At 59.1% G+C, this 25,589-nt stretch overlaps 1 protein-coding gene and 1 pseudogene across 7 annotated transcripts in view; both read left to right on the forward strand.

The window, feature by feature from the left end:
- The first annotated feature begins 12,978 nt into the window (after nt 1–12,978).
- Nucleotides 12,979–25,589, forward strand: part of Arhgef10 (Rho guanine nucleotide exchange factor 10) — a 90,308-nt gene continuing 77,697 nt past the window's right edge. For 6 of the 7 annotated variants that reach the window (XM_004869568.3, XM_004869570.3, XM_004869569.3 and 3 more), the window contains exons 1-2: nt 12,979–13,078; nt 23,944–24,081. In XM_004869568.3, coding sequence (XP_004869625.2) covers nt 24,039–24,081 — 43 coding nt within the window. In that variant the 5' untranslated portion in view covers nt 12,979–13,078; nt 23,944–24,038. Of the gene's footprint in view, nt 13,079–20,445; nt 20,584–23,943; nt 24,082–25,589 lie in introns of those variants that run through there. The other variant, XM_087210074.1, reaches the window with a different exon arrangement.
- Nucleotides 18,147–19,793, forward strand: LOC147828396 (growth factor receptor-bound protein 14 pseudogene; annotated as a pseudogene).

The raw sequence follows: 25,589 nt of genomic DNA on the forward strand, positions 1-25,589 counted from the left end.
GCTTGGCCCACTGAGACTTTCCGTGCAGGACAGACCCGAGGACGGTCTGGGCAGATCGCAGGGAAAGGTGCTGGCATACAACCCTGTGCCCCCGGCGGGCATACAAAGCCTCAGGACCCTAACAATCTCACTCGCTCAAAATGCATTTTCGCATGTTGATTTGGAGCTAGTCCCAGGGACAGTGTGGCAGGGCTTGGCGGCCACACGCCTGGTCAGGTTGCTTGCAATAGTTTCCTGGCTGCCTGCAGTGTGTGCTGCACACCCTGTGCCAGCCCACAGCCTGGGGGGCTTGGGAGGGCGGCTTCCCGGCAGACAGCCCCTCCTGGAGGGCAGTGTCTTCCGCTTCCTCCTTCCTGTTTGCCTAAAATGCAGGCACTGTTCTCCTCGCCATAGGCATGAGGGAGGCCCGAGACCCAGGATGGAGGGCAGGCACAGGGCGCCGGTTCCGGAGGAAGGCGGCTGCCTCATGGTCCAGCCGCACCCCCTGCACGTGTCCTGCAGGCTGCGGCAGACATCAGTGTGGGCAACCCGTCACCAACACCATGGCTGGTGTCTGCGGAGGGCATCCGCAAGGCAAACTGGACACCTCTCCACAGGAGCTAAAGCCCAAAGAGCTCTCACTGTTTGAACTGAATTCTGTTACATTTTTATACTTTGATTTTGGATGGATTTTATTTATTTATTTTTTTTGACACAGAGTGGAGCCCAGACTGGCCTTGGACTTATTATCCTCCTGCTTCAGCCTCCTGAATGTCCAGGATTATAGGCATGCACCACCGAGCCCAGTTTGAACTAACCAGGAAAGTTGGGGAAATAGAAACAAAAACCACATAACCTCTCACATACTCTTGCCCCAGATTTCTCAAATTGTAACATTTTGTTACATGCTCGAGCTGCTTGCTGCGCCTCCACCCGTCCTCCCCTTCCTTCTTCCCTGCTTAACTGCACAACTCTTGGCCTCTTTTTTCTCGAGACGGCCTGGGCTGCCTTTACACTGATCCTCCTGCCTCAGCCTCCTGACTGCTGGGACGACTTACCACGCCCAGCCTCAGGTCCCTTTACTCACTACCACTGATGTTCGTTCCCTAGCAATGGGAATATTCTCCTGTGCAACCACAGCAGTTCAGAGATGGAAGCACTGTGTTTCGTCTGGTCTGCAGTTCACGTTCTCACTCTGACAGCCTCTACTGGCCCAGGACTGAGTCGGGGCCTCACAAACGGTGTTTCATCGTTGTCTCTCTGGTCTCCGCCTGCCGTGTTTCCTCGGCTTCCCCGTCTCGATGACATTGCTGCTTTTGAATGATGCCAGCTGCTTGCTGGCAGAACGGCCCTCTGCTGGGTGGTCCAGTACCGTCGGGGGACTCGAGCTGCGTGTGTTGGGATGGAGCACTGTGTCCCACCATCTTTCTTGGACGTCAGACCCGGAGCCCTTGGCCTGGCTGCCCCTTCTTGGTGGTGTTCCTTTTGGTCACATGACAAAGCTGTTGTCTCCTCCCACTGCCCACACCCACACAGAATGGCTGCTGCCCCCCATGAGCAGTGATCTGGGGAAACCCTGCAAGGCTGCAAGAATACCCTCTTCCTCGAGTCCACCCCACCCTCTCGTCGGCACCCCCTGAAGCACCTTGGATATGAGCTCACACAGGTCGACTTGTACCAGGATGATCACTCACTAATTCCTTTTCAAACCCAGTGTTCCTCTGTCGCTGGCATTCTGGTATTCTAGGGGTGCACGGGAAGGGAGGTGCAGGGCTTGCTAGCGATGCACTTATGCCCCTGCAAACCTTGATCACTGAACAGGACAGGGTCCTTTGAGGTATGGGGGTGTGGTGCAGGGTAGAGAGGTCCCTGCCTCATGGGGAAGGGGCGCACTCACCAGCCCTGGGCACAGAGAAGGGTGCAGAGGCAGCCTGAGCAGCCCCACCAGCACTTGAGGCCACCTGAGCGTCCACGTCTGTGACAACTGTGAACGGGTGTTTTCATCAGAAGGGGAGGCACCTGGGCTCCCTCTGAAGTGGGGAGGTGGCCCTCACCTGGAGAGGGTCTGGCCCGCACCTGGCATGCACTTGCAGTGAAGTCCCAGCCTGTGCTGCTCCTGACAGCTGAGCAGACACACCACTGCCTCAGACTCAGTTCACTTACCGGGTATAAAATGACATAGTATTTGCATAGAACCCACACACATCCTCTGGATACTGTGAACACCTCATGCAATGGAAGTGCTGTGTCAATAGCTGCTACACTGTATCGTTTAGGGAGTAACCACAAAGAAACGGTTCTGTGCAGGTTCAGCACAGGTATGTATATATTTTTTAAACAAATGTTTCCAGTTTGTATTTGCGTAAATATGTGAATGTGGACCCTGCAAATGCGAGGCAAATTGTGAGTACCTGAAAGAATTGCAAATGGGTCTCAAAGGAGCTCAGAGCATTCCTCTCAACAGCCGGGTGGTGGAAGGTGCCCAAGTGTCCTCAGTGGGTGACCAGTAAGCCAAATGAGTCATTCACGGCAGAGAACCTCACTCAGCCTTGAAAAGGAGGCACATTCCGATACCTGTGATGGCATGGATGGACCTGGAGCACATCGTGCCAAGAGAGAAGCTGGTCACAAGGGGACAGATACTGCCCAGGCCCACTTCTAGGAGGCCCGAGCTGGGTGACGTGACAGCTACACAGCAGTGTGCACAGCGCCGCTGAACTCCCCTAGGAATGGTCACGTGATGAACCTATGTGTACTTGACCACAGTTTTTGAAAGTAATACGTATGGTGGGTGTGCCTGCCCAGACCCAGGGAAAACACTCCAGGTGAGCCCTCCCATAATCCGTGGCCCAAGGGTGCTAACTAACGCCTGTCACCGTGGACACATCGGCTGACCGGTGCACTGCACAGCAGGAGCAGCTGTTCCCACGAGGGCCATGTGGAATGCGTGTGCAGGGTGCACAGGAGGCCTTCACTGTCACCAGTTCTTCCACGGTTCCTTCACCCAAACCTTGGGACCGCGTCACCAAGAAAGGCTGTGGGGCCAGGCAGCACCAGTTTGTAGAAAACACAGCGGGGAGGTGGCTGGGTGGCTCGATCCTGATCGCTTCTGGGAAAGCAGTCTGCAGAGCTTGGGACTGGGAAAGGCTCCCAGCTTCAGTCGGGAATGTGTGACTGCGCCCACCCTCAAGAGACCCGTGAGGGCGCCCCTGCAGCTCGGGCCTCACCCTCGGTCCTCAAGCTCAGCTCTGCCAGGGTGTGGGCGCTCTCCGTGCCCTCAGGCGGCCAGCACCACTGCGGGCAGGGAGCTGCAGGGATCAGCTGTGGTGGGTGGGGCTGGGACACAGGCAGGTGTGAGTGATGGCATGCTGGGGGTGCTGGGGGCTGCACGGCGGGTCAGAGCCAGGACGGAGCCGGACTGCACTCCCAGATTCTCTCGAGGACAGCCACGCAGCGCCTGGGGCTGCAGCTGCCCAAGTCTCCGCTCTCACTCCTCCTGCGGAGAGCACGTGCAGCGCTCACGGCTGGCCCAGCACCCAGGGCACAGGAGAGCTGGAGACCCAGAACTCTCACAGGGCCTCGGCCAAGCAGGCACGGGCCGGAGGGGACCCAGGAGTGTCTGGGAACGCCCTGTCACCCTCGTGGCTCTCTGCCTGCTTCTGGAATGCCACGGGTCCTCACACTGCCTTTCACACACCGTGCCACTCATCTGCACGCCCTGACAGTCAGGCAAATGTGTGACTTGGGTCCACTTCCCCTGTACCCCTGGCCTCCTCACCCCTGCAGCCTGCAGTCACAGCTCCTCTTCCATGGTCTGAGCCAGCAGTTCCCAACCTTTCGGCACCAGCGACCAGTATCGTGGAAGTCCATTTATCTACAGGCTGGGGTGGGGATGGTTTCAGGATGAGTCAGGTGCATTCCAGTTATTGTGCACTGTATTTCCATCATTAGCACACTGTAGTACATAATGAAGAATCGGTGGGAGCCCTGACTTGTTTTCCTGCGAGGAGATGGTCCCTTCTGGGGTGCTGGGAGACAGTGACCCCTGGAGTGTGTTGTTTAACTCCAGTCTACTTCGTAGGCTCGTTCTGGTTGCTGTCACTGAAGAAAACCGTGCCTCACAAGGACAGGAATCAGACATGGAAGCAGGCTTGTCAGTGCTTCTGTGACACTCAGGATGCGCTAGCTTGACTTGGCGCAGAACATACGGAAATCTGAAGTTGTCACCTTTTACAGTCTCACACAGTGGGTTCTCCTCTAGCACGGACAAAATCAGCTCACGTAGCTTGTTCGTAAGTGGGCCACGGACCCTTCCTTCCGGTCGGTGTCTTTTGAAAGCTGTTAGCCCATGGTCTCCGAGCTGGGAGAAAGAATGCCTAGGTCCTGTTAAAGTCCCTGCTGATGTCTGGCACACATCAGTGACCCAGTGTCACTCATCGCTCATAATCCCAGCTTGGCTTCGCCGCAGCCACTGTCTGCCGACTGGGCACAGCAGTTGTTCCCCCTGAAGTGAGAGGTTGAGTTCACTGAGCAGGCTGAATATGTCACACAGGTAAGCAAGATTTGTGACCCATTCTGCATCACCGAAATGTGCTGCCGGTGGTGACTCTTTCTAAAAGTCGTCTCTGGAGGGCCGAGGATTTAGCTCAGCGGTTCCGGCGCCTGCCTCGCAAGCACAAGGTCCCGAGTTCAATCCCCGGTACCAAAAAAAAAGTCATCTCTGGAGCAGCTCTCAGATCCGCAGCCCTCTCACCACTGTGTGTAAGAGAACACGTATGTGCTCTGTGTCCATCTTCTCTCACGGCTGTGTGAATGACCCGAGCTAAGGGCATGCACTGGACTGTGCTTGATAGTCACATCCTGCAGAACACTGTTAAGTTCAGGTGACATTTTTCAGCTAGCCAGCACTTCTCCATGGATGACATTCAGAAGCAGCCTTTGACCCGAGTAGTCAAACCAGAAATCGTCCACTCTTTGCTCAGTCTGTGCACCTGACCAAGTCAGTGTTTGTGAAGTGCAGTTCGGGTGGTCTTAGTTGGTAACAAAGGTCCACATAGCATATCCTCATGCACATCCTCCTGAAAAATAAATCATACAGAGCAAGCGTTGATGCCTTGTTGCCAGCTTCCGTAGACGCATCCTTCTGTCTGTGTACCTTGGTGCACCATCTAGTCATGGTGCTAGCCGACAGAGGAGCACGGGCCGCTGGTTGTACCGCACCTGCCCTACAAGTTCATGACAAGGTCCTCAGCAGCAACTGGGGCACCTTCACCTGTGGAAGGGCTCCTCAGCTTTGGCGGTGCTGTGAGCCACTGAGAGGGAGGCCCACACACCAGCTGAAGCAATGGCCTGCAGTCACTGGTTCTGTCCTTCGTGGTCCCTTTTTTCCTCTGACAGAGTCCAGCGGCTTGGCTGGAATGCAGGGTGCTCCATCTCCATGTGGGGAGCAGTGTTGATGGTGTCCACAGAGATGGAGCTTTGCTTGTCCACTCTGTCCACCTGCTGCACGGCCCGTTCCCACAGGCCGAGGACTGGTGCAGGGTGCAGCCCCAGGCTCGGGAGCCCTGGTGTAACTGACCTACCATAAGGCAGATCCTGCCTCCTGCCCACCCCCAACAACCGCCTTCTGCGACGCAGTTGAGTGAGCCCCTCTCCCGCCCTGAGGCACAGCCAGGCAGTGGGCAGTACTGGTGCCCAGGCCACCTGGGGCCACGGGGCCTCCCACCCTGTGCTGCCTGGCTGCTCAGTGCCCACGCTGGCATGTCCATCCCCACGCGGGCCCTTGGCACCTGCCTCTTCCCAAGGTCACAGGCCTGACTTCTGGCATGTGCACTGGAGTTTTAAATTTTTAATTAATTAACATACTGAGCTGTGCTAGAGATCACACCCTGGGCCTCCTGCGTGCTAGGCCACTGCTACACCCTAGCCCTGCGTACTGGATTTTGAGGCTCTTAGCATCACTAAGGAACTTGGTAATGAACCAGGTGAGGTCCTCAGTCACCGAGTCTCCAGAGGCCTGCCCATCTCCTGTCTCAGGTGAACAAGAGATTCTGCACACTGTGGTATTCACCTCAGCTGGGCACTTCCTGCTGTTCCTGTAAGGACGTCCACAGTTACCCCATGGCGGCTGGGACCAGGTATGACACCAGCTCTGCCCGCTCACCAGACAGTACCCATAGTTAGGCCTGAGGTAGAGCGGCCCCAGCCTGGGCCTGTCGTCCCCCGGTGAGCAGCGTCTCGTCTCTGTGCCCTGTGATGCAACCCTCCCCTCGGGACACCGCGTCAGCTCCAAGTCCCGGCCCCACAGCCGCTGCATCTCTGCCCAGGGTCGCTCCACTCCCCAGGGCTCAGGAGGCAGGTGGAGGCATGGGCAGGTGCCTCTCCAGCCAGATAAGCACCGGGCTTTAATGTGCTGTGGGCCGGGGAAAGCACGGGTCTCCGATGCCAGCAACGCACTGAAAGCCTGGACAGTTTCCTTCCCAGGACAGTGGGAGGCGAGGTCCTCGGGGGACTCACAGGTGAGCCGGGCCAGTTCCGCTGCCTGGGACTGGACCTCAGCTCTTCCCTCACCGTGCAAACAGCAGTGCAAGTTGCTTGTGTGTGTACGCACAGGCTTGTGTGTGCATCCCCGGGGGGAGTCCCAGGACCCCAGCACGGCGTGGTTGTGCTCGCGGTCCACTCTGCAGCTGGCGCCCCCCGCCCCGCCCCGTCCAGCTCCCCATGTGCCCCCCCCCCGCCCCGGTCCAGCTCCCCATGCGGCCCCTTCTGGGCCTGTCTCCAGCATCTTCCCTGCCCTGGGGCCTGAGTGTGCTGCGCGCCCTCCCTCTGCCCCTCCGGGCGCCCCCCACCAGCCTGTCCCCCCAGACTCCACTGTGGCCTGCACCCGGCGCCTCTCACCTGCTTCACGACACGAGCCCTTGGGCTGGGTTTCAGCAGGGAAGAGGGCAGGAGCTGCCGTCCACCGTGCCAAGCTTACCCGGGGTCCTCTAAGCCTGCTTGGGTTTCTGCTTTGTCTTGTTCCTTTCGTTGCTCTCTCAGCTCCAGCATTTCATGTTCTTGTCACAGGTGACGCCTGGGATTGGTTAGTTAGCAAATTACCTAGTGGTTCTCACCCCAGTATTTGATAAAATATGATTGCCGGGAGCCGCCGGGCAGGCTTGTGCCAAGGGTGAGCTGCAGTCAGCGACAGGAAGGAGGAAGCCCCCTGCCCTGCAGCGCCCTGCCTGGCCCCTCCCCGGGACGCTCACTTGCTGGGACCTGGGGCGGCTGTGGGCTTCCGGCCCAGCAGGCCCAGCAGGCCCAGCAGGCCCAGCAGGTTCCCCGTGGGGAGGGCTGCTCACACGCCACTGGCTGTGGTGATTTACTAGAGTCATGGTTTGTGGATTTCCCTGTGTGTCAGTTTCACGCCCAGTAAGATGTGGACATTTTGCAACAACTACACAATGGAGGGCAATGTACAATATATAATTTTCTTGAAAGAATTTAAATATTTTAAAAATATTTTAATTCCACAGAATGACAAAATTCTATACATTTGAGGTGTACAATACTATGTTTTGAAATATATATGTTGTAAAACGAGTACAACAGTCAGAAATTTTTAGTAGTTCTTCAAGTAGGCTGGTGAAATTTTTATTGTGACATTTCTGCCCAAAATAAAGACACATGTGCTGACGCTCGCGGTGAGTGGAAGTGTTTGCCTAGGGCTGCCGTGGTCTCCCCGTGAGGGGAGAACTCAGCCCCAGGGAAGGCCCTGGGGTGCAGGGTCAGTCCCACCAGCGAGGACACTCAGTCCCCAGAGGCCCTGGGTGAGCATGGGGCGCCCCGGCTCCCCGAGGTCTCTCTCTAGATGCCGGGAGGTTGGAGGGGTCCGCTGGCCGGGTGTGCTGGGTGTGATGGACCGGGGTGTGATTCTGAGGACCCTGGGTGCAGGTGGCCGGATGCCCTGCACCAGCCTGGGTGCCTGCTGTGGGGCCAGCCCGGGTGCTGCGTGCCCCGTCGGGTGACCAACGTGCCCGCCCCCGCCTGCTTCCCCAGAAGCTGAGGTCAGGCTCTGCTGGGCGCCTCTCCTTGTCCTCGCCCCCCTTATCCGCCCAGCTGCACGATCTCAGGCCACCCGGGTCCCTGGGGTCTTTTTGAGGCTCCTGGATGCCCGTGGTCCTTCAGCTCTCCCTTCAGGGCCAGCCTGAAAGGGTGAGGTGGTCTGGTGCCCACCGAGCAGCCACCGATGCTGTGTGGGTGCACAACTGTGCCTTCAGAGAAGCCGGGCCCGGGAGGGGCAGCGAGGCGTGGTGGCCACTGTGGGGCGAGCGTCTCCTGACGTGGCACAGGCTCTGTCGCCTCTGCTCTGACCCCAGGGCCGTCAGGGTAGCGCCGCCTCCCTCACTGGCCTCTGTCCTGCTGCAGCCGCGCATCTTGGCTGCTGTGCCCGAGGCGTGGCTACGTGGGTGGGCAGTGGGTGGGGGTGAAGCCCTCCTTGGCGCTGGCCAGGCACCCTGGGCGAGGAAGCTGTCCTTCCCCTCTGCCCATAGGTGCGCCCGGCCACCGGAGCTGCTCGCTCTCCCCGAGTATCTGCCCTCTGCTCTCCCCCAAAGCAGAAAACAGGCCTAGCTGTTGCCAGAGCTCTGGAAACAGAACGTCACTGTTCCTGCTGGAACAATGTGTCCTCCCCCTCCACACTACAGGTCCTGCAGAGACCTTCGGGGAGACTGGCCTTGTCTTTGCTGAGTCCTAAGCTGCCTCTCTCTTCCTTATTGTTTTTTAATCTGCCTCACTGTTCTCCTTGGCCTCGGCCCATCAAAGGGGGTGAGGAGTGGCAATGCTTGGGCCCAGGTCCCCAGAGCACAGTCAGGAGGTGCAGGGGTCAGCGCCCACCAGCGGGGACACTCAGCCCCTGGAGGCCCTGGGTGAACGTGAGGTCTCTCTCTAGACTCCGGGATGGGTTTGAGGAGTTCAGTGGCCGGGTGTGCTGGGTGTGATGACCCAGGATGTGATCCTCTGAGGTCCGAGCGAGCCATGGTCAGGCATGGGAACGTGTCCTTCCTGCAGCAGTGACCCTGCCCACCTGGCACTGCTGCCCATGCCAGAGGTACCCGCCTGCTCGGTGGTGTCTGTGCCATACATTTGTCTGGTTCTTCACAGTTGCATGTGAAGCCCCGGAGAGGACCGAGCATCTGCAGCCCCACACTCAGTGCCAGCGGTACCCTGGTGGCTCTCCCAGCTCCACTGCAACCCGTCCCATCCCAGGATGGCCCTGCTGCCAGTGCCGGGCACCAGCCGTGTGGACACCCACAGGCGCTGGACAGCCAGAGTGAGGGGAACCAGCCACCCAGTGCCTGTGACAAATGTGGCCCTCCCGGAGCCCGGGAGGAGGGGGACCAGGAGGGCAGAGGTGAGGACAGGGTGTTGGGGAGGACAAGCTCCTGGTTGGCTCCCGCACATCCACTTGCCACTCCAGCTGTGCTGGGAGAGGCCCAGCTTCGAGGCCTGACATGGGCCAGCCAGGGACCCTGTGGTGGTGGCCCGGGGGGATCCACGTCAGCTTGTGCACAGGGCCAGTGAGAGTGGCCTGGAGTGAGCCTGTCCTTGGGGTTCCCAGGCCTGTGCACCCCCGGAAGCCACAGTCCCTACCTACCTACCCCCACCCCCAACCCGACCCCTAACCAGGGCACTGCAGGGTGGAGTCTTCACCCCACACTGCCGAGAGGTGCTGAGCTGCAGTCCTGCAGTGGCACCAAGACTGTCCCGGGGCTGCCAGCACCGTGCTTGCCCCAACCGAGGCCCTCAGGCAGCAGCCCGGGCCTGGCTCTGCTGACCTGCCTTCTGGGCCCAGCGCAGCACCCATAGAGGTCTGAGATTAGGGCTGCAGGGCCGTGTCCGAGACAAAGTCCTCGGAGCAGGCCTCGGCGAGGGTGCAGAGACTCCACGGCAAGAGGACGAGAGGAGACACTGAAGGGGCCAGGGTGGCTTCCCGGTTTTAGGTGGCCCAGCAGGGCCTGGGGAGAGGGGACGCTTTCCTTCTGCCTCTCAGAAGCCCGAGTCAGGCCCACCCACTGTCACCTCAGTCAGCCACACTTGCGCATCCTCTCGTCAGCTGTCTGCCGTGTGCACGCAGGTGTTGGGCAGCACACGCGTCACGGCACCGAGTGTGACCCCTGGCCTCCTCACCCCGAGAGCACCAGGCGCTCCTAAGGCCTTCATCTACGATGAACCCAGTGGTTCTCAGTCTGAACTATGTGAGCCACCCTGCACTGCTGAACTGTTTCAGATGAGGAGTTCTTGCAATGTCTTCCCTGGATGGTCACTGCCTAGCGCCTGCCTGAGAGGCTGTACCATAGGCCCTGCCACAGCAAGGTGGCCTGGTCTCGGCTCCCTGTGGCACCGGCTGCTTCTGTCTTCACCTCAGGCACTCCCCTCTGGGCGCAGGGGCATCTCACAGGTTTCCCGGAAATAACAACACGGAGCAACATTTGCAGTTCCCCATGGCCACCGGTGCCTCTTCTGTGCAGTGTGTATATCTCCTGTCCCGTTTTAATTGGATTAGCTTCTCACTGTCGATGTGCAGGAGCTCCTCCTATACTGTGGTTCGAATCGGTCCCAGGGTTGGGAGGGTCGGCCTCATGCAGTGGAGCGGGCACTGCCCCAGGATCAAGTCCCCCGAAGGCCCCTCTGTCCGCCAGCACTTGGGCCCCTGCCTCCCTCTCCCTCCCACATGGTGACCCAGCAGGAAGGTCCTCAAAGGCTCCATGCACTGTGTCCTGGGCTGCCAGCCTCCACAGCTGTGAGAAACAGTCCCTCGGCAGGGGCCATGTGACAGCCACACACAGGAGCCTGTGACGAGCTTTTTGCCAGGTCCATGTCCTGCCTGGGCCTCTCCAACCTGTGGCTGCCTCTTCATTTCGTAACCACCGTCATGAGCTGAGTGGAGCTTTCACAGTTTGATGAAAGACATTAAATCGTAGCCAAATGGTCAGTGTGTTTTGTGGCCCATCTGAAAATCACCAAGATCTTTTCTTTATATTTTCTTCCAGAAATTTTATAGTTTACTTTGACAGCTATGTCTACGATCCATCTCAAACTCCTGAATTCCATTTCTTTTTGGTACTGGGGAATGAACTCGGGACCTTGTGCTTGCAAGGCAGGTGGTAGAACTACTGAGCTAAATCCTTGGCCCCTGAATTCCATTTTTAATTGTAATAGTTCAATTGTAGATCACTTTGTGTTTCCTACATACACAACCATATTATCTGTGAATAATCCATTTCCCACCTCTTGATTCTTGTCTTTTTTTTTCTTGCTTTGCAGCTTGGTTAGATGTGTGGTGGATGCTGCAGAGAACAGGCTGTCGGCAGGCTGTAAACACTCTCAGTGTCCAATGGGGCCAGCGTTTCAGACACTCGTTGCATGGCCACCTCTTGGTGGATACCGACTGCTACTCAGTGACTGCACGAAGACCATTTACCAAAAGAGACAACATGGGGCCCAACAGACTTGAAAAGGCTGAAATCATATAGAGCATATTCTTAGGCCACAGAGGAACTAAACTTTATTTATAATAAAAGGAAAAGCAGAAAATCCCTAAATATTTGATAATGAACCCTAATTCCCTAAATAGCCCACGGGTCACAGAGGGAATCATAATGGAAAATCCGGACTTCCCCACCTCGGGGCCTTCAGAGGTGCTGTGTCTGCAGTGTGCCGGGTTGGACCCCACAGGATGCAGCCCGAGCAGGCCTTGCCTCGCGCCATGGCTCCCGGCCTGGGCATAGCAGCTGCTGACAGGCAGCACACACTATGCCTTCCCTCTGACCTTGGTCTACGTGGTCAGAAAGCATCAGAGGTGCTGTGTGGTAGGCAGCACTGTCGAAGTCGACTGCTTCACCCCTGGGGGCTGTGACTGTTCAGCTGTGCAGAAGGCTTGGACAAGGTGTCAAAGAACCCTAGGAACAGAAATCTGAAACAAGTTTTCTGATCCCACGTGCTGAGATCCCTTTTTCAATCCATTCATGCTATAGTATTTCATAGTGTGCTGTAAAATGGGTCCCACCAGCATCTACAAATAACTCGGCCATTCCTACAAAATTACTCAATGTCACCAGTGCTAAAAGATCACCTTACTACTGTCATCTGATTCCCAACCATTCCAGTCTTTATGTTATGGTTGTCCAGTCTCACTTTGTAAGACATGACACTGCAGAGCACAGAGCTTTAAGGGCACTCAGGTTCACTTTAATTTCGTGAGTTCAATATGCGAAAAGCTCTGGCCCCCACATGGGCCTGCCACTTCTGACTCCCAACGCAGCTGGCTTCTGTGACCAGCCAGTCTGCTGAGAAGGTGCAGGGACCTGCACGCTGAAGGCCTTTGCGGGCGACCGGACCGGCCAAGCATCTGACGTTCTTCACCGGTCCTTCGATTAAAAAATGTGTTTGTGGGGCCGGGGATTTAGCTCAGTGGTTTCGCCGCCTGCTGCGCAAGCGCAAGGACCTGAGTTCGATCCCCAGTACCAAAAAAAAAATGTGTTTGTGTCCGTTTCTTCCTGTAGCAGGAGCTAGGATAACCCCTAGACGCCTGCCCACGGTCGACTCCGACAGACAAATCACCTGCAGGACCCCGCAGTGTGGCGCTTCGGGGCCCCAGGGCCCAGGGCAGAGCGCGGTTAGCGGGGTCGGGCCAGGGAGAGAAGCCGGGAGCAGGCGGGGCCTGGGAAGCAGGGGCCGGACGGACTCTCCCCCCCGGAGGACGAGGCCGGGAGTCGGGGACCCCTTACGCCCCTGCCCCGCGAGTGCCCTCTGACGCGTGCGCAGCCGGACGGGCGGACGGGCGTGGGGCGTGTCGGGGGGGGGCGGCCACGTGGCCTCGAAGGAATGCTCGGGCGCGTGGGCGGGGCGCGGCCGAGAAGCGGGCAGGCGCGTAGGCCAATGGGAGCCCGGCACGGCCCGGCGAGGCCAATCACGGCTCGGAGGGCGGGATGGTCACCCAGCCGGGGCGGGGCCGAAGCTCCACGAAGTCGGGGCGGGCAGGCGACGCGGGGGGACGCGGGGGGACGCGGGGGGACGCGGAACGACGGGGGACGACGGGGGACGCGGACCCGGGTGCACGGTGAGTGCGGCCGAAGGCTCCCGGAGACCCCGGCTGACGCCGGCTGGCTTTCGTGCTTGCTGTAAAAGTTGCACTTCTGTCTGTCCCTGAGGTCGCTGAGCCCCCTGGGGTCTGGAGACGCGCGGGCCCGCAGCTCACAGAGCGGGCAGCCTCCAACTTCGAGGGCGGCCCCAGCCTCGGCGGGTGTCCCCCCAACGTTAGGGAGGCCCCTCAGCCCCGGGGCGGCTCCCCAGGTCGGCGTCCTCCCACCCCGGCGGTGTCCGCCCATCCCATCCCCGGCGGCACCCCAGCCCCAGGGGGTGTCCTCAGGGGGTGTCCCCAGAGGGTCTCCCCAGAAGGTCTCCCTGGCACTCACAGAGCGATGGGCGGCGCCGCCCTCCGCCGCGCCCTGACCCCTGGGGACTCCGCGGCGCAGGCCCCGGTGGGCGCGCTGAGCTTTGTGCAGGGCACAGCGGGGGGGGGGGCTGGGTCAGCCCGCACCCCGCGAGAGTTGCCCAGGAGGGTCATATCCGCCTTGGTGGGCCGGCGGGCTGGAGTCCTCGACTGGCCCACCCTCCCTGAGTTGGGCGGATCCGCCTTAGGCTGAGCCCCATCAGCAGGCCCGCTTTCCCTCCGCGGGACCCTGCGTTTTGCTTCTAAAAATCTGAGTCAGATCCTGAGCAGGATGCCCGGCTACCAGAGAGCAGGCGGACGCGGTGTTCCCCCCGTTCCTCTCCTGGAGGGGGACTCTTCAGGAGCTCCGCGCAGCGGGCGAGCTCTTGCTGTGGCTGTCGCGACCAGAGTGCCCTCGAGATGGGTGCGAGAGCTGCTTTTGTCCTGGGGAGTCTGTCACGCGGGGGCTTTTCCCTGCCGGATGATTTTGGGGGGTAGCCGGAGGCTGGGATTGAACCCAGAGCCTTCACCTTGAGCTGCATCTCCAGCCCTTTTGAAAGTTTCTGTTTCAGACAGGGTCTCCATAATTTACTCTGGCGGGGCTCAAACGCAGGACCCTCCTGCCTCAGCCTCCCGGAGTTCTGGTTTCACACTCGCTGCTGCTCGCTTGCTCTGTTATACCCTTTGAGCACCTGCTTTATAGAACATGGCTGTTGTTGGAAAGTTGGGCTGGCTTCAGTGCCAGTGCGGACGTTACACCGGGCGGTCACTTTGGGTCAAAGAGCCGTTTGTATCAGCGCTGTTCTCAGTGGAGCAGTCTCCGCACAGAGCGGTTATTGTCACAGTCCTGGACAATAAGCAGGAGGTAGAATTCAAAATTGTACAAAATAGCTTTTTTCTTCAGTGCTAGAGACGCAGCCCTGGGCTGACCCCAGGGTCAGCGCGGCACTGTGAGCCCGTGTGTTCTCTCATGTGTGGGTGACTGGGAGCTGACGGGGCTTTTAGATGTGTGTGTCTTAACGTACGTACGTGTGTGTGTGTGTGTGTGCGTTTTAGATGGTTGTGTAAGTTGTGTATTTATGCTGTGTATCACTTATATCCTTTATACCTCTTATTGTGCAAGTAAAACTTGGCACAGAGACCGGCATACCTACCTTGTGTACACACGTCCTGGTGGTGCTGGGGCTGGAACCAGGGCCTTGTGCACACTCGCAAGTGCTGTACTGCTGAGTGGCACCCAGTCCGGGACTTTCATTTTTATAAAAATGTGGTATAAACACTTAACATTTTAGTTTTTTCTTTTTGTTTTTTTGGGTTTTTTGGTACTGGGGATAGAACTCGGGTCAGGCGGCGAAACCACTGAGCTAAATCCCCGGCCCCTAACGTTTTAGTTTTTGCTTTTATTTTCTGAAAGAAAAGCAGGGTAGTGATTGCAGGTTGGCTTCTGATTTTCCTTAAGGAACCTGAGGAAACGGATTTGAAGAGCTCAGGTTGTGGAGGCCTGCTCAGTGGCCCTTGGGGCAGCAGAGCAGAGCGGAGCGGAGGTGGAGACCTGGGTTTGGAGAGGATGGGCAGTGGGTTCCAGCAAGTCCAGGCGGTGGGCTGGTTCCCTGCAAAGGTGGCTCCAAAGTAGCTTGAATGCTGAGCAGTCAGTCCAGATGGGAGCCAGGGGCCAGATGGGAGCCAGGGATTCCGGAGCTGATGGCGCTTGCGCCTTGGAGGCCTGGAGCTCCTGCGAGCACCTTTGGGTCTGTTTTTCCCAGAGTGCGTAGGCCGGCAGGTGGCACCGAGCCATGCGGGGGCCTGTGTGGACCGGGCCAGCTGCTTTCTCCCACTGAGGGCTCAGCTGTGGCCCTGCCCCTCCCCACTTTGCTGCAGAAGCGATAAGGAGGTTGATTCAGGCCTTGTTCTCCAGCCCTGGGCTCAGCAGGTCCGTGGGGCCAGCTGGCGGGGTGGCTCGTGTGGGCCCCAGTTCAATGGCAGAAGCACTTCTGCAGGTCAGTACAGAGTTGCTCCGTGGATGCTCTTGCTCCGTGGGCGGCTCTCCAGTGGGCTGAGGTCTGTCCGGCATTGCAGAGGGACTTGATGCCCAGAGAGTGGCATGGCCTGGTTCAGAGGTGGGAGAGTGTGCAGCGGGTGCCTCCCTCTGTCCTGCAGCAGTGTTTAGACTTGCACGGTTCTGATGACTTCATAGGAAAGAATGAAAGGTGCGGTGCTCAGCTGGAGATGGTAGCTAATCACAGGTGGTGTCAGGAGGAGGGCAGATTTAGGGTTTCTAGGATTTGCCGTCTCTGTTAATCCTGGCCTGAGGAGGAGGCAGCTCGGCAGGCCGTGCTGTCCAGCAGGCCGAGCGCCTCTGCCTAGTGTGGGCCATGACCTTTTAGATGGACAGGAAGGAAAGGAGTGCTTGTGCCCACCCAGCTCCCCGCCCCAGGACCTGCACAGATGGCTGGCTCGCTCTGGGCTCCAGCGGGCGGAGTCCTTCATGGGCGCCTTTCCTGCGGCTTTGCGCTTGCGCACCAAGGCCTAGCAGCTCCCTGCAAGTGTTGCCACTTTGTTCTCGTGTACCCTTCAGGTGCTCTCCTTTTTAGGAAGGAGAAAACGCCACGGGCATTGTGAGTGGAAGACGATAGCCCTCCGTGCGGCTGCCCTGGGCCTGGAGACCTTGCCCTTCGGGCGACGTCCTCAGACTAGGAGAGATGGCAAACAAGTAGAATTTATGGAACCTTTTTTCGGTATTAGGGACTGAGCCCAAGGCCTTTGTGCTGAGCTGCATCCCCAGATCGTGCTCTCCTTTTGATTTTTCCTTTTGAGACAGGGCCTTGCTCAGTCGCTGAGCTCCGTGGGCTGGGTCGAAGTTGCAGTCCTCCTGCCCCAGCCTCCTCTGGTGCTGGGATTCCGGGCATGCGCCACCGTGCTGGGCTTTCTAGGGTGCTTGAAGGTGACGTGTGGTGGAAGAAAAGTAGGAACAGGACAGGTGTGGGCACAGGGGAGGGGCTGACCCGGCTAGGCTGAGTGTTGGGTGGGAGCGGCACATGGGAGGGCCCCAGAGGGCGGCTGCTAGGGCCTCCGAGGATCCCTCGAGCAGAGCGCAGTGGGGGACCGGTCCTTGGCCTCTGCTGCCCGGGCAGGAGGTGTGAGGGACGCCCGGAGGGCCCCTGGTGCGGGGAGCTGGCCTGCCACGCCTCACAGGCTCCAGCATGGGTTCTGTTCGGAGGAGGCCAGGATGGCGGGGAACCCGGGCACTGTGGCAGCTCCAGGCCTGTCGGGGTGAGGACGGGCACCGGTCAGCTGCCTGCCATTGGAAGTCACACCCAGGATCTGCTGGGGTGAGCGTGACCCGGGTGCGTGCATGGAAGTGCACAGCCTGGGCATAAGGCAGGCTGCTCAGGCTGTCTGGGGCACAGTGCGCCATCATGCAGGAGGAAGGGCCAGGAGCCGGAGGAGAGGGAAGCCAAGAATGCGGCTCCCAGACCAGAAGAGCAGGCAGCACAGGAGAGTCAGGCACTGTTGTCAGAAGACCCAGGCGCTGGGCTGGATGCGGGATGTGGCCTTGGGCTGTCCCTGTCCCCCATGGGGCGGGAAAGACTGGCTGCTGGTGTGGGGAGTGGCAGGGGGTCGGGTCCTGAGCGGCCCTTGGCCCTGGTGCCCTGTGGAGCCTCGCAGTGGGGTGGGCACTACCCTGCAGCTTGTGCTAGGTGCCCAGCTGGGGAGGACCTGTGTCCTTTGGGCAGGGGACAAGAAAGTGACCCAGGGCTCAGCCCCACGAGGACAAACTCCTGAGAGGGTTTGGGATGGGCTGACACCACAGGAGCAGCGCTCGGGGCCCTGCCTGACGGTGGCATGGAGGGGGGTGGGAGGGGACCTGGTGCAGCTGCACTGCGAGTTGTGTCGAGGGTCGCACACACCCGGCCCCACCAGGTCCACCCTGGTCAGGAAGAGATGCAGAAGGAGACAGAGACACGGAAAGTGAGGAGACAGGTCAGAGACAGAGAGGAGGCAGCTGGCATGGAGATACAGGGGGGGCAGAGGCGGCTCCAGGCCCGCCCTCATGTGCGGCGAGGGTCGGGAGACCTGGGGGGGGCGCTGCGACAGCCCCTCCCCTGACCCCAGCCCTCCTCCCCGCTGGGCGCTGGGCGCTGGGCGGTGCCGAGTCCCGGGACCCCACACCAGTCCCCTCTCTGGGTCCCAGTGGAGTGGCCACTCTGAGTGTCTCACAGTCGATCCAGACCCGCGGGCCACTCGGGCAGGCAGAGGGTGGGCTCCACACTCTGCTCGGGACATCGCGGCTGTGTGGGATTTGGGGACCCACTTGCAGGGAGACCCGAGGGTGGGCGATTTGGGGGCCCAAGTCCAGAGCCGCAGGTGCTGTGCCTCGGGGTCCTGTGGGTGGGTGTGTTGGACCCTCGGGTGGGAAGTGCAGTCTCTGTGCTGCACGCGGCTGCACGCAACTGGGGACGGCCGCCCCACCCCCAGTCCCGAGCCCGGGGACCCCACTGGCACCCTGGCCAGGCCCTCTGTCCTGGAGGACTGGGCACTGCCTGCCTGCCGCCGGCCTCTGCTGGCGGGGACTGGGGCAGGGTGTCCGCACACTGGCACGACCTCGTGGAGACCCCTCGGGCGTGGAGCTGGGAGGGTGGGCGTCGGGGAGCTGGCCCCGAGCCCCGGGCTGTGACTGACCAGCGTTACGGAGTGGATGCCAGGCACCCACAGAGCCGGCACCTCGCTCCGACTACCTGGGCTCTTTCTTCCTTCTCTCCAGCCTGCCCGTAACGCCGAGACCCCGCAGGGCGACCGTGACCACTTCTGCACGATGGGCAGACGCCACGGGCAGGGCGACTGGGTGGGACCTGCCGCTGGCCCCAGGCTGCCTGCTCTAGACGTGCCCCGCGGCAGCGCTGCGCCCAGGAGAAAAAGGAAAGCTCTGGATGTTCTGGAAATGCCGTCTGTTCCAAACCCTTTTCCTGAGCTATGCTGTCCTCCATTTAGGTCGGTGCTGTCAGCAGGGCTGTTTCCCAAAGCAAAATCAAGGGAACAGCGGGATTAAAATCTATTGTAAAGATGAAACCAGCAGGGCTTTAGAGGTACCCAGTGACATAACTGCCCGGGATGTTCACCAGCTGCTGATCCTGAAGGAGCATTACATCGGTGACCACAGCTGCACACTCTGAGCACCTGCCTCATTTGGTGGAGAAAGAACAATAGAAGATCACGAGCTGATTATTGAAGTGCTGTCTAAGTGGGGAAAGGAAGAAGAAAATAAGCTGTACGTTAGGAAAATTTATGCCAAATAAGAATGCTTTAAAAACTCAGTGTATTTTATTCCAGAGCACACAGTGTCTTTTTGCAACTGAAACCAATGGTGAGATATCCCCAACACCCCCCATCTGCAGATGTTTATAAGTCCAAGTACTTACCCTGAAATCCGTGGCTTCTTACATGGAAAAGAGCCGCAAAAGAAGTCCTGGGAAAAATTTACTTCCTTCTGAGAAGATCTGGTTTTTATTTTTCTACTAAGGGGACATCGAAGGAACCATGGCATTTACAGTTTTTCAGCAAACTTGGCAGTAGTGGTGTTTATGTGTCCCTGGCAGGCAAAACAAAACAAAACAAAACAAAACACAGAGCACCAACTAGCTATGGATTCTGCTTTAAGCCTAGCACAGCAGGAGGGCCCCAAGACCCGAAAGTGCTCTGTGCAGATGAAGAGCAGAGTAGGATGTGCTGGGTGACTGCAGTTAGATTGCTTAAGAATGGCATGCAGCTGTACCAGAATCGTATGCATCCATATCAAGGCAGAAGTGGCTGCAGTTCTCAGTGTATCACCCACGAGAAGTATATCAGAATTCCCTGGCAGCAATGGACTTCTCAGGTCAGAAAAGCAGAGTGATGGAGTCCCACTGAAGCCCTTTCAGTTGCTGTTGAAGAAGTACTCGCCTGGAGGCAAAAAGGATGTTTACGCCTGGGGATCCATGGTAGCCCCACGGCCTCCCCACAGAGCTCAGCAGCAAACATGGCTATCCATCGGTATCAGCCATGGTTGCACCACAGAATTTCTAGAAATGAGGCTCAGAGACTGATTATTCAGCAAGGACTCACGGATGGAGTTTTCTTGGTACGGGATAGTCAGAGTAACCCCAGGACTTTCGTACTGTCAATGAATCATGGACAAAAAATAAAGCACTTTCAAATTATACCAGCAGAAGACGAGGGTGAGATGTTCCACACTCTGGATGATGGCCACACCGGATTTACAGATCTAATCCAGCTGGTGGAGTTCTACCAACTCAACAAGGGTGTTCTTTGCAAGCTGAAACATTATCGTGCTAGGATTGCTCTTTAGCCAATCCAAAAGTGACTTGTTAAACTATTGAAGAAAAAGGACTCAAGGGGAAAAAATTAAAGAGAGACCATAAATAAGGGTGAAAACTATCAAATGGTGAAAAGAATGTATTTCACCTACAAGTTGCAAAATATAGTTTGTGCGTTACAAATAAGCAAAGACTTGGATCGGCATTATATTCATCATTTAAAATTTATTAGTTAAGGCTGGGGATTTAGCTTAGTGGTTTCACCGCCTGCCGGGCAAGCGCAAGGACCCGAGTTCGATCCCTGGTACCAAAATAAATAAATAAATAAAATTTATTAGTTAAAATTAAACCTTAGGAAAAAAGAAAGAAGCGGCCACCAGCCTTGTGCAGACTTCCTCTAGGGGCCCAGTCCCTGTCCCCACCGCAGACACCGCTCAGCGTGCGGGGCGGAGGCAGGGTGGGACCTTCCTGCAGCCAGGCTATGGGGTGAGAGAGGCCACAGCTGTCCCTGGGCTCCTGTTGCCGTAGTGTATATCCTTAGCTGTTCCTGCCGTGGCTGATCCTGAGGGAGGAGGAGAGGCTCCTCCAGCTCACAGCTCCAGGGGCTTCAGTCCCCGGCCGACATCTCCACTGCTGCCAGGCCTGCCTGAGGCAGAGGTGTCAGGGCAGAAGGAAAGGCTCACGGGCTCACGGCACTGCAGCCTTCGGGGACAGCAAGGGAGAGGCAGAGGGAGGGCTGGGGCCAGACAGGTCCCAGGGTCACCGATGATGACCACGCCCTTCCCTGCGCCCCACCTTCTCCAGAACCGCCCTCTGCGTCAGGTCAGTGCCTTTTCCATCCTGCCACCCCTGAGCCCCTCTGAACACTGCCCCGGGGGATGCTGTGGGCCTGCACCACCACCTGGAGGATGAGGACCGTGTGTGCAGGACATGCAAGGGGAGCTCCGAGTGGTCCCACTGAGTCCACGTCCCGGGCTCCCCCAGCCCGACACGTCACTTCTGTTGGCCACAGGGCAGGTGCGCATCGCACAGCGTGACTCCCAGATGCTCACATTGGAGGTGACCGTGGGCAGGGCAGGGCAGGGCAGTGGCATTGTGAATGTGGCTGCCAGTCCCAGGGTCCAGCAGTGCCCTGTGGCTGAGGACGGCCGGGGGTGAGCTCCCAGGGAGGGGAGTGTCTGAGCCCCGCCTGGGTCAGGGTCAGTGTGGGGACAGGGCAGGAGGAGGTGAAGCTCGGCCTGCAGGCATCGGGAGCCGCAGGATGAGGGTGTCTGTGGCAGCCTCCCATTGGTGCTTGGCCTTAGAAGGACACGTTGCAGTGTGACACCGCTTGCAGCAGGACCCTCCAGCTGCAGCCAGCCTGCGTGAATGGCCCTGGACCTCAGAGCTGTGCTCCTGGGGGCTGCCGCGGGGTCCTGAGGACAGTGGGTCTGTGAGGGAGCCCTGTCTACCTCCTCACTGGCCAGAAGGTGAGGGACAGCAGGACTCTTGTCCCAGAGCTAGGCAGCACGGTGTGAGAACAGGTGGCCTTCCCACCCCTGCCGTGAGCCCCGGGCCGGGCTGCGTGCCGGTCAGACGCATGTCCAGGCGGTAGCATGACCACTCAGCTCGCAGGAGGGTGACCGTCCGGCCTTGGTGTCCTCACCTTCAGCAGGGAGCCTCAGCTCATTCACAGAGTGCAGGGACCGACCTCTCCTCTGAAGTCCCCGGGCATCACTGGCTGCAGGGCCTCTGTTCCTCCTGGTGGCACTGCCCAGCCTCAGTTTCCTGGCCCCGTTGCTGGCCAGTGGTGGGGGGAGCCGCCCTGCCCCGTGCTGGGCACACCTGTTCAGCCTTCTACCTTTGAGTTTCTTGGGAGCACAGAGCTGCAGGCATTGTTGATGGCCCCCAACGGTCCTGACCCTCGAGGCTTGGCACCCTTCGAGGCCATGGGGAGGCGTCCCTGGGCCTGACCCTGCTCCTCTCCTGGTGGGACACTTGCTGCTACATTTGTTTGCTACCTTTGCTGTTGTGCTGACCACAGGGAGCTGCCTGGCTGCAGCGTTACACCCTGTGCCTTCATTGTTCTCCCTGGGATCAGCGCAGAGGGGACAGCACTCCCCATCTGTGAGCACAGATGCTCGGGGAGTGGCCCTGAGCAGCCTTGCATGGGCCTGTCCTGCCTGGTCATCCCTGTGGCCTCCTGCGACCTGAGGGGGCCACTGTCCCTGCGTGTCCATAGCCTCTCCTGGGCCTCCCCCTCCACAGCTCTGTGAGCTGTCCCAAGTCACTCCCTGCCTCAGTGCTGCAGCCCTGACCTGGATGGGAAATGGAGCCTCGGGATTCTGGGGGACAGGAGGGTGCAGGACAGACTCCTTGCTCATCCTGAAGCGCTGGCCCTTCCAACTCCAGGTGCCTCATCAGAACTGTGCAGGCAATGGCTGCTACTGCCCCTGCCGCTCGTGACAGCTGGACATCTGTGCAGTTTGACCACCTGCACAGATGGCCCACCCACAGCGTGCACACAGGGACACGTGGTCAGCGCTTCCACTCGTCAGACCCCCGCCTGGGGTCTCCTGAGCCTCCAGGGGTGGTTGTCCATTCGGGAGGGCGACAGGACACACTTCTCGGCACCATGGTGGTGTTTTAGGCAGCTAAACTAGATAGAAATTCATGTACAGTCAGAGAAGGGCTGGGCTCTCAGGGAAGTCTGCAGAAAAAATGCAGACATCAGAATTGTGGCTGGAGGTGCATCTGAAGAAGGCCAGGCCTCAAGATACTGATGCAGTGGCCAGGCCTGCAGGCCACCTAAGGGAGAAGCAGTAACGTGCATTTCCACAGTAACGGGCATCCCCTGGTCCAGGAAGTGTAGACAGGCATCAGTCTCCCGGGTGATGACCAGAGCATCAGACCCTCCCTTCCCAAAGATACCTTTGTTCCTTCGATGCTCCCTTTCTGCGTGGCCCACGTCCCTGTTGGATCAATACTAGCTGCGTGGTTGTGCTTGTGATCTTACTGGTTGATTATGGTTTGACCCACGGTGTACTCAGTCCTTGAATTTGTACCCTCGTGGTTTTTCTCTGTAAAACATTCTTAGAGAAGTGGCCTCAGTGCCAACCCACTTTCAGGTCCCCTCCTGTCTCCCGACTCTCTCATTAAATTTATTCTGCTCTTAACCCCTGTTGTTCCTTAGAATTCATTCTTTGATTTTGGGGGACACGAATTCAGAACATCTGACATCTAGCAGGTTGGGAGTTACATTTTCCCTGTGTCGTGGGATTGTGCTGTGAACTAGTGAGACAGTCATTGTGTGCGGGGCTCACACTGCTCAGGCAACCCCGTGTGTGCCCGTGCATCATTGTGTTTGTGTCTTGGTTAAATAGCACGAACCCAGGAGTCAAGCGCATGGTGCTTGCAGGGAGGACATGCAGCTCTGGGCATGGTGTCTGAGCAGCTGTCCCCTGCCCCAAGTATGTGACAGGGATGCAGGGCCTGGCAGCACCAGAGGAGCTCCAGGGGGTGCCCAGGGCAGAGTGGGTGGAGGCTCTTACCTGGTGGGCACGAGGTGGGCTGCCGGAGCCCTCGGTGTCCAGTGAGCAAGGGCTCCGCGTAGCTGCCAGCTCACCTGAATTTGCAGAACTCACAGGTGCCGCATCCACATGCACCTGATGGAGCAGGTGCAGCTGGGAAAATTGGGAAATTCCCCTGGCTGTCTGGTGGAAGCTGGGCTGGTGCCGGGTGGTGTTGGTGGCCCAGGGCAGGAACGAGGGGATGCGTGGGTATCTAAGCAGGGTACAGGAGGGGCTGGGGCAAGCTAGCAGGACGGCATGGTTGTGAGCTGCTGGTGTCAACAGCTTTTCTCACATTTGGCTTTTGTGACACTGCGGGGAAGGACGTGCCAGGAGAAAGGACCAGGCGTGTGGAGATGCTGATCGGGAGCTGTGTCTCTGTTTACGCGACGGCAGCTGAGAAAGTGGTCAGCGAGGCTCCTCCTCCAGCACATGTCCTTCACAGCTGTGGGGCTTCCGCTGAAGGACGCTGCTTTCTGCCCCAGGCCCCCGTGGGAAGGGAGCAAAGACAGGAGGGGGGGGCTGGGCGAGGCGCCCCTCAGCCGGCGGGTGCCGAGCAGGCATCCCAGTGTCATTTCCGGGAGGTTCGCAGTGACCGCAGTGCCGAGTAACACGTACGCCTTTCCTTCTGCAGGCCGCCACACGCTGAGCCGCGGGTGGTGGTGCCCACTTCGGACGTGACGGGCAGCAGTTCCTGACCAGGCACTGTGCAGAGGCTGCGGCCCGAGCATGGACCCGGGAGAGGCACCTCGGCTCACCGCAGCTCCTGCAGGTAGGGTAGGGTGTCCCTTCGGGGTGCTGGGGCCTGGGGCTCCACACACCCAGTGCCCGAGCTGTTGGCCCTGGTGAGGCAGTGAGGGTGTCCCAGGAGAAAGGAGGGTGCTGACCGCTGCTGCGAGGCACTCGGAGTGCGTCATCTGCTCAGTGGTCCAGACTGTGACTGGGGACCACCAGGTACACAGTTAGGTCACTGCCGAAAGAGTGTGCACTCTGCAGGTCCCGTGTGGGCTGTCCGTGTCCCAGGGTTTCCTGGTGTCCACAGGAAAGGGCCATGCGACTCAGGGTGGCTGCTGGATGCCATCTGGGCCTGGGACAGCGTTGGGGACTCTGTGCCAGCAACAAGCAGGTCTGAGGATTCCCGTGGCATGGGCCAGAGAGCCCAACCTTCACTGTGGGTCCGTCCTGCGCTGCCTGCTGTGTGGACACCCTGGCCTGGTTATGCCTGGGTCCCAGGAGGGCAGCTGAAGGTGAAGCCATCCTCAGACTACGTCAGGGACCAGGAGACACCCTCAGTGACCAGGAGACACCCTCAGTGACCCAGGGTGATGAGTAGTAGAGACAGGAGCGCCAGTAGGAAGGGCCAAGGGGGGCTGGCCGGGCCACGGCACCCCGGGCAGAGGGAGCTCTGTGCTGCTTCTGCTCCTCGGGGCTCAGAGGTCTCGCCGTGCAGCGTGGCCTGCTCCTCAGCTGGCTGTGCGCCTCCTGTTGCTCTGGGAGAAGCCACTGGGGCCCTGTCACACTGAGGAGACTGTTGCAGTGTTGGGGAAGAAGCGTCACAGCCCGGCTCTGAATGGGAGCCCGTGGGACCCACAGCCCCTGGCACCTGCCATGTCCCTCCTCCCACGGCCACAGGCTTTGTCTGTCCTCTGTCCTGAGCCAGTCCTAGCTCCTGTGCTCTCAGAGCAGCTGTCCCGTCCCTGGGCAGACCAGGGTGAGACCCCACCTGCTGTCCTGGCAGGCATGGGTCGCAGCTCCGTCGTGGGGCAGAGGCCCCTTCCTGGCTGACAGCTGGGTGTGGCTGTTGGTCAGGACTGGAAAGTGGCAGCGGCTTGCTCAAAGCCCCTGACGACAGGTACTGGCTTTCCTCACAGGCACTGTGGCAACAGCTGCGTGTCTCAGCCATGGTTCAGTGGGTTCGGTGCCGTTTTAGTCCCGGCAGCGCTCCGTCACCAGGCAGAATGCCCAACACCTGCGGGCTGAGGGGGCCAGGTTTGCACTGGCTCAGGGTGGTCCACAGCCACCCGGCTGCGAGGCAGAAGCAGCAGGATGAAGCTCAGGAAGGAAAACCACCCTTAGCGTGGCGGCCGAGAAGCAGGGAAGGAGGCCAGAGCAGCCCTTCCGGCCGCACCCTGCGCCTCCTCCTGGAGCAGCACAGTCGCTGGGCAGCAGCCCCTGGCTCCGTCTCCTTCCACCTCTGAACGCCGGGCACACTGCCGAGGTCAGGATGCCATGCTGCGCTGCGGGCCTGCACCCTGTCCCCTGTGTAATGTCAGCTTACCT

The sequence above is a fragment of the Heterocephalus glaber genome, unplaced genomic scaffold (genome assembly GCF_053883595.1).
Source record: "Heterocephalus glaber isolate CG9 unplaced genomic scaffold, H.glaber_assembly_v1.0 deba00001104, whole genome shotgun sequence".
Classification (NCBI taxonomy): domain Eukaryota; kingdom Metazoa; phylum Chordata; class Mammalia; order Rodentia; family Bathyergidae; genus Heterocephalus; species Heterocephalus glaber.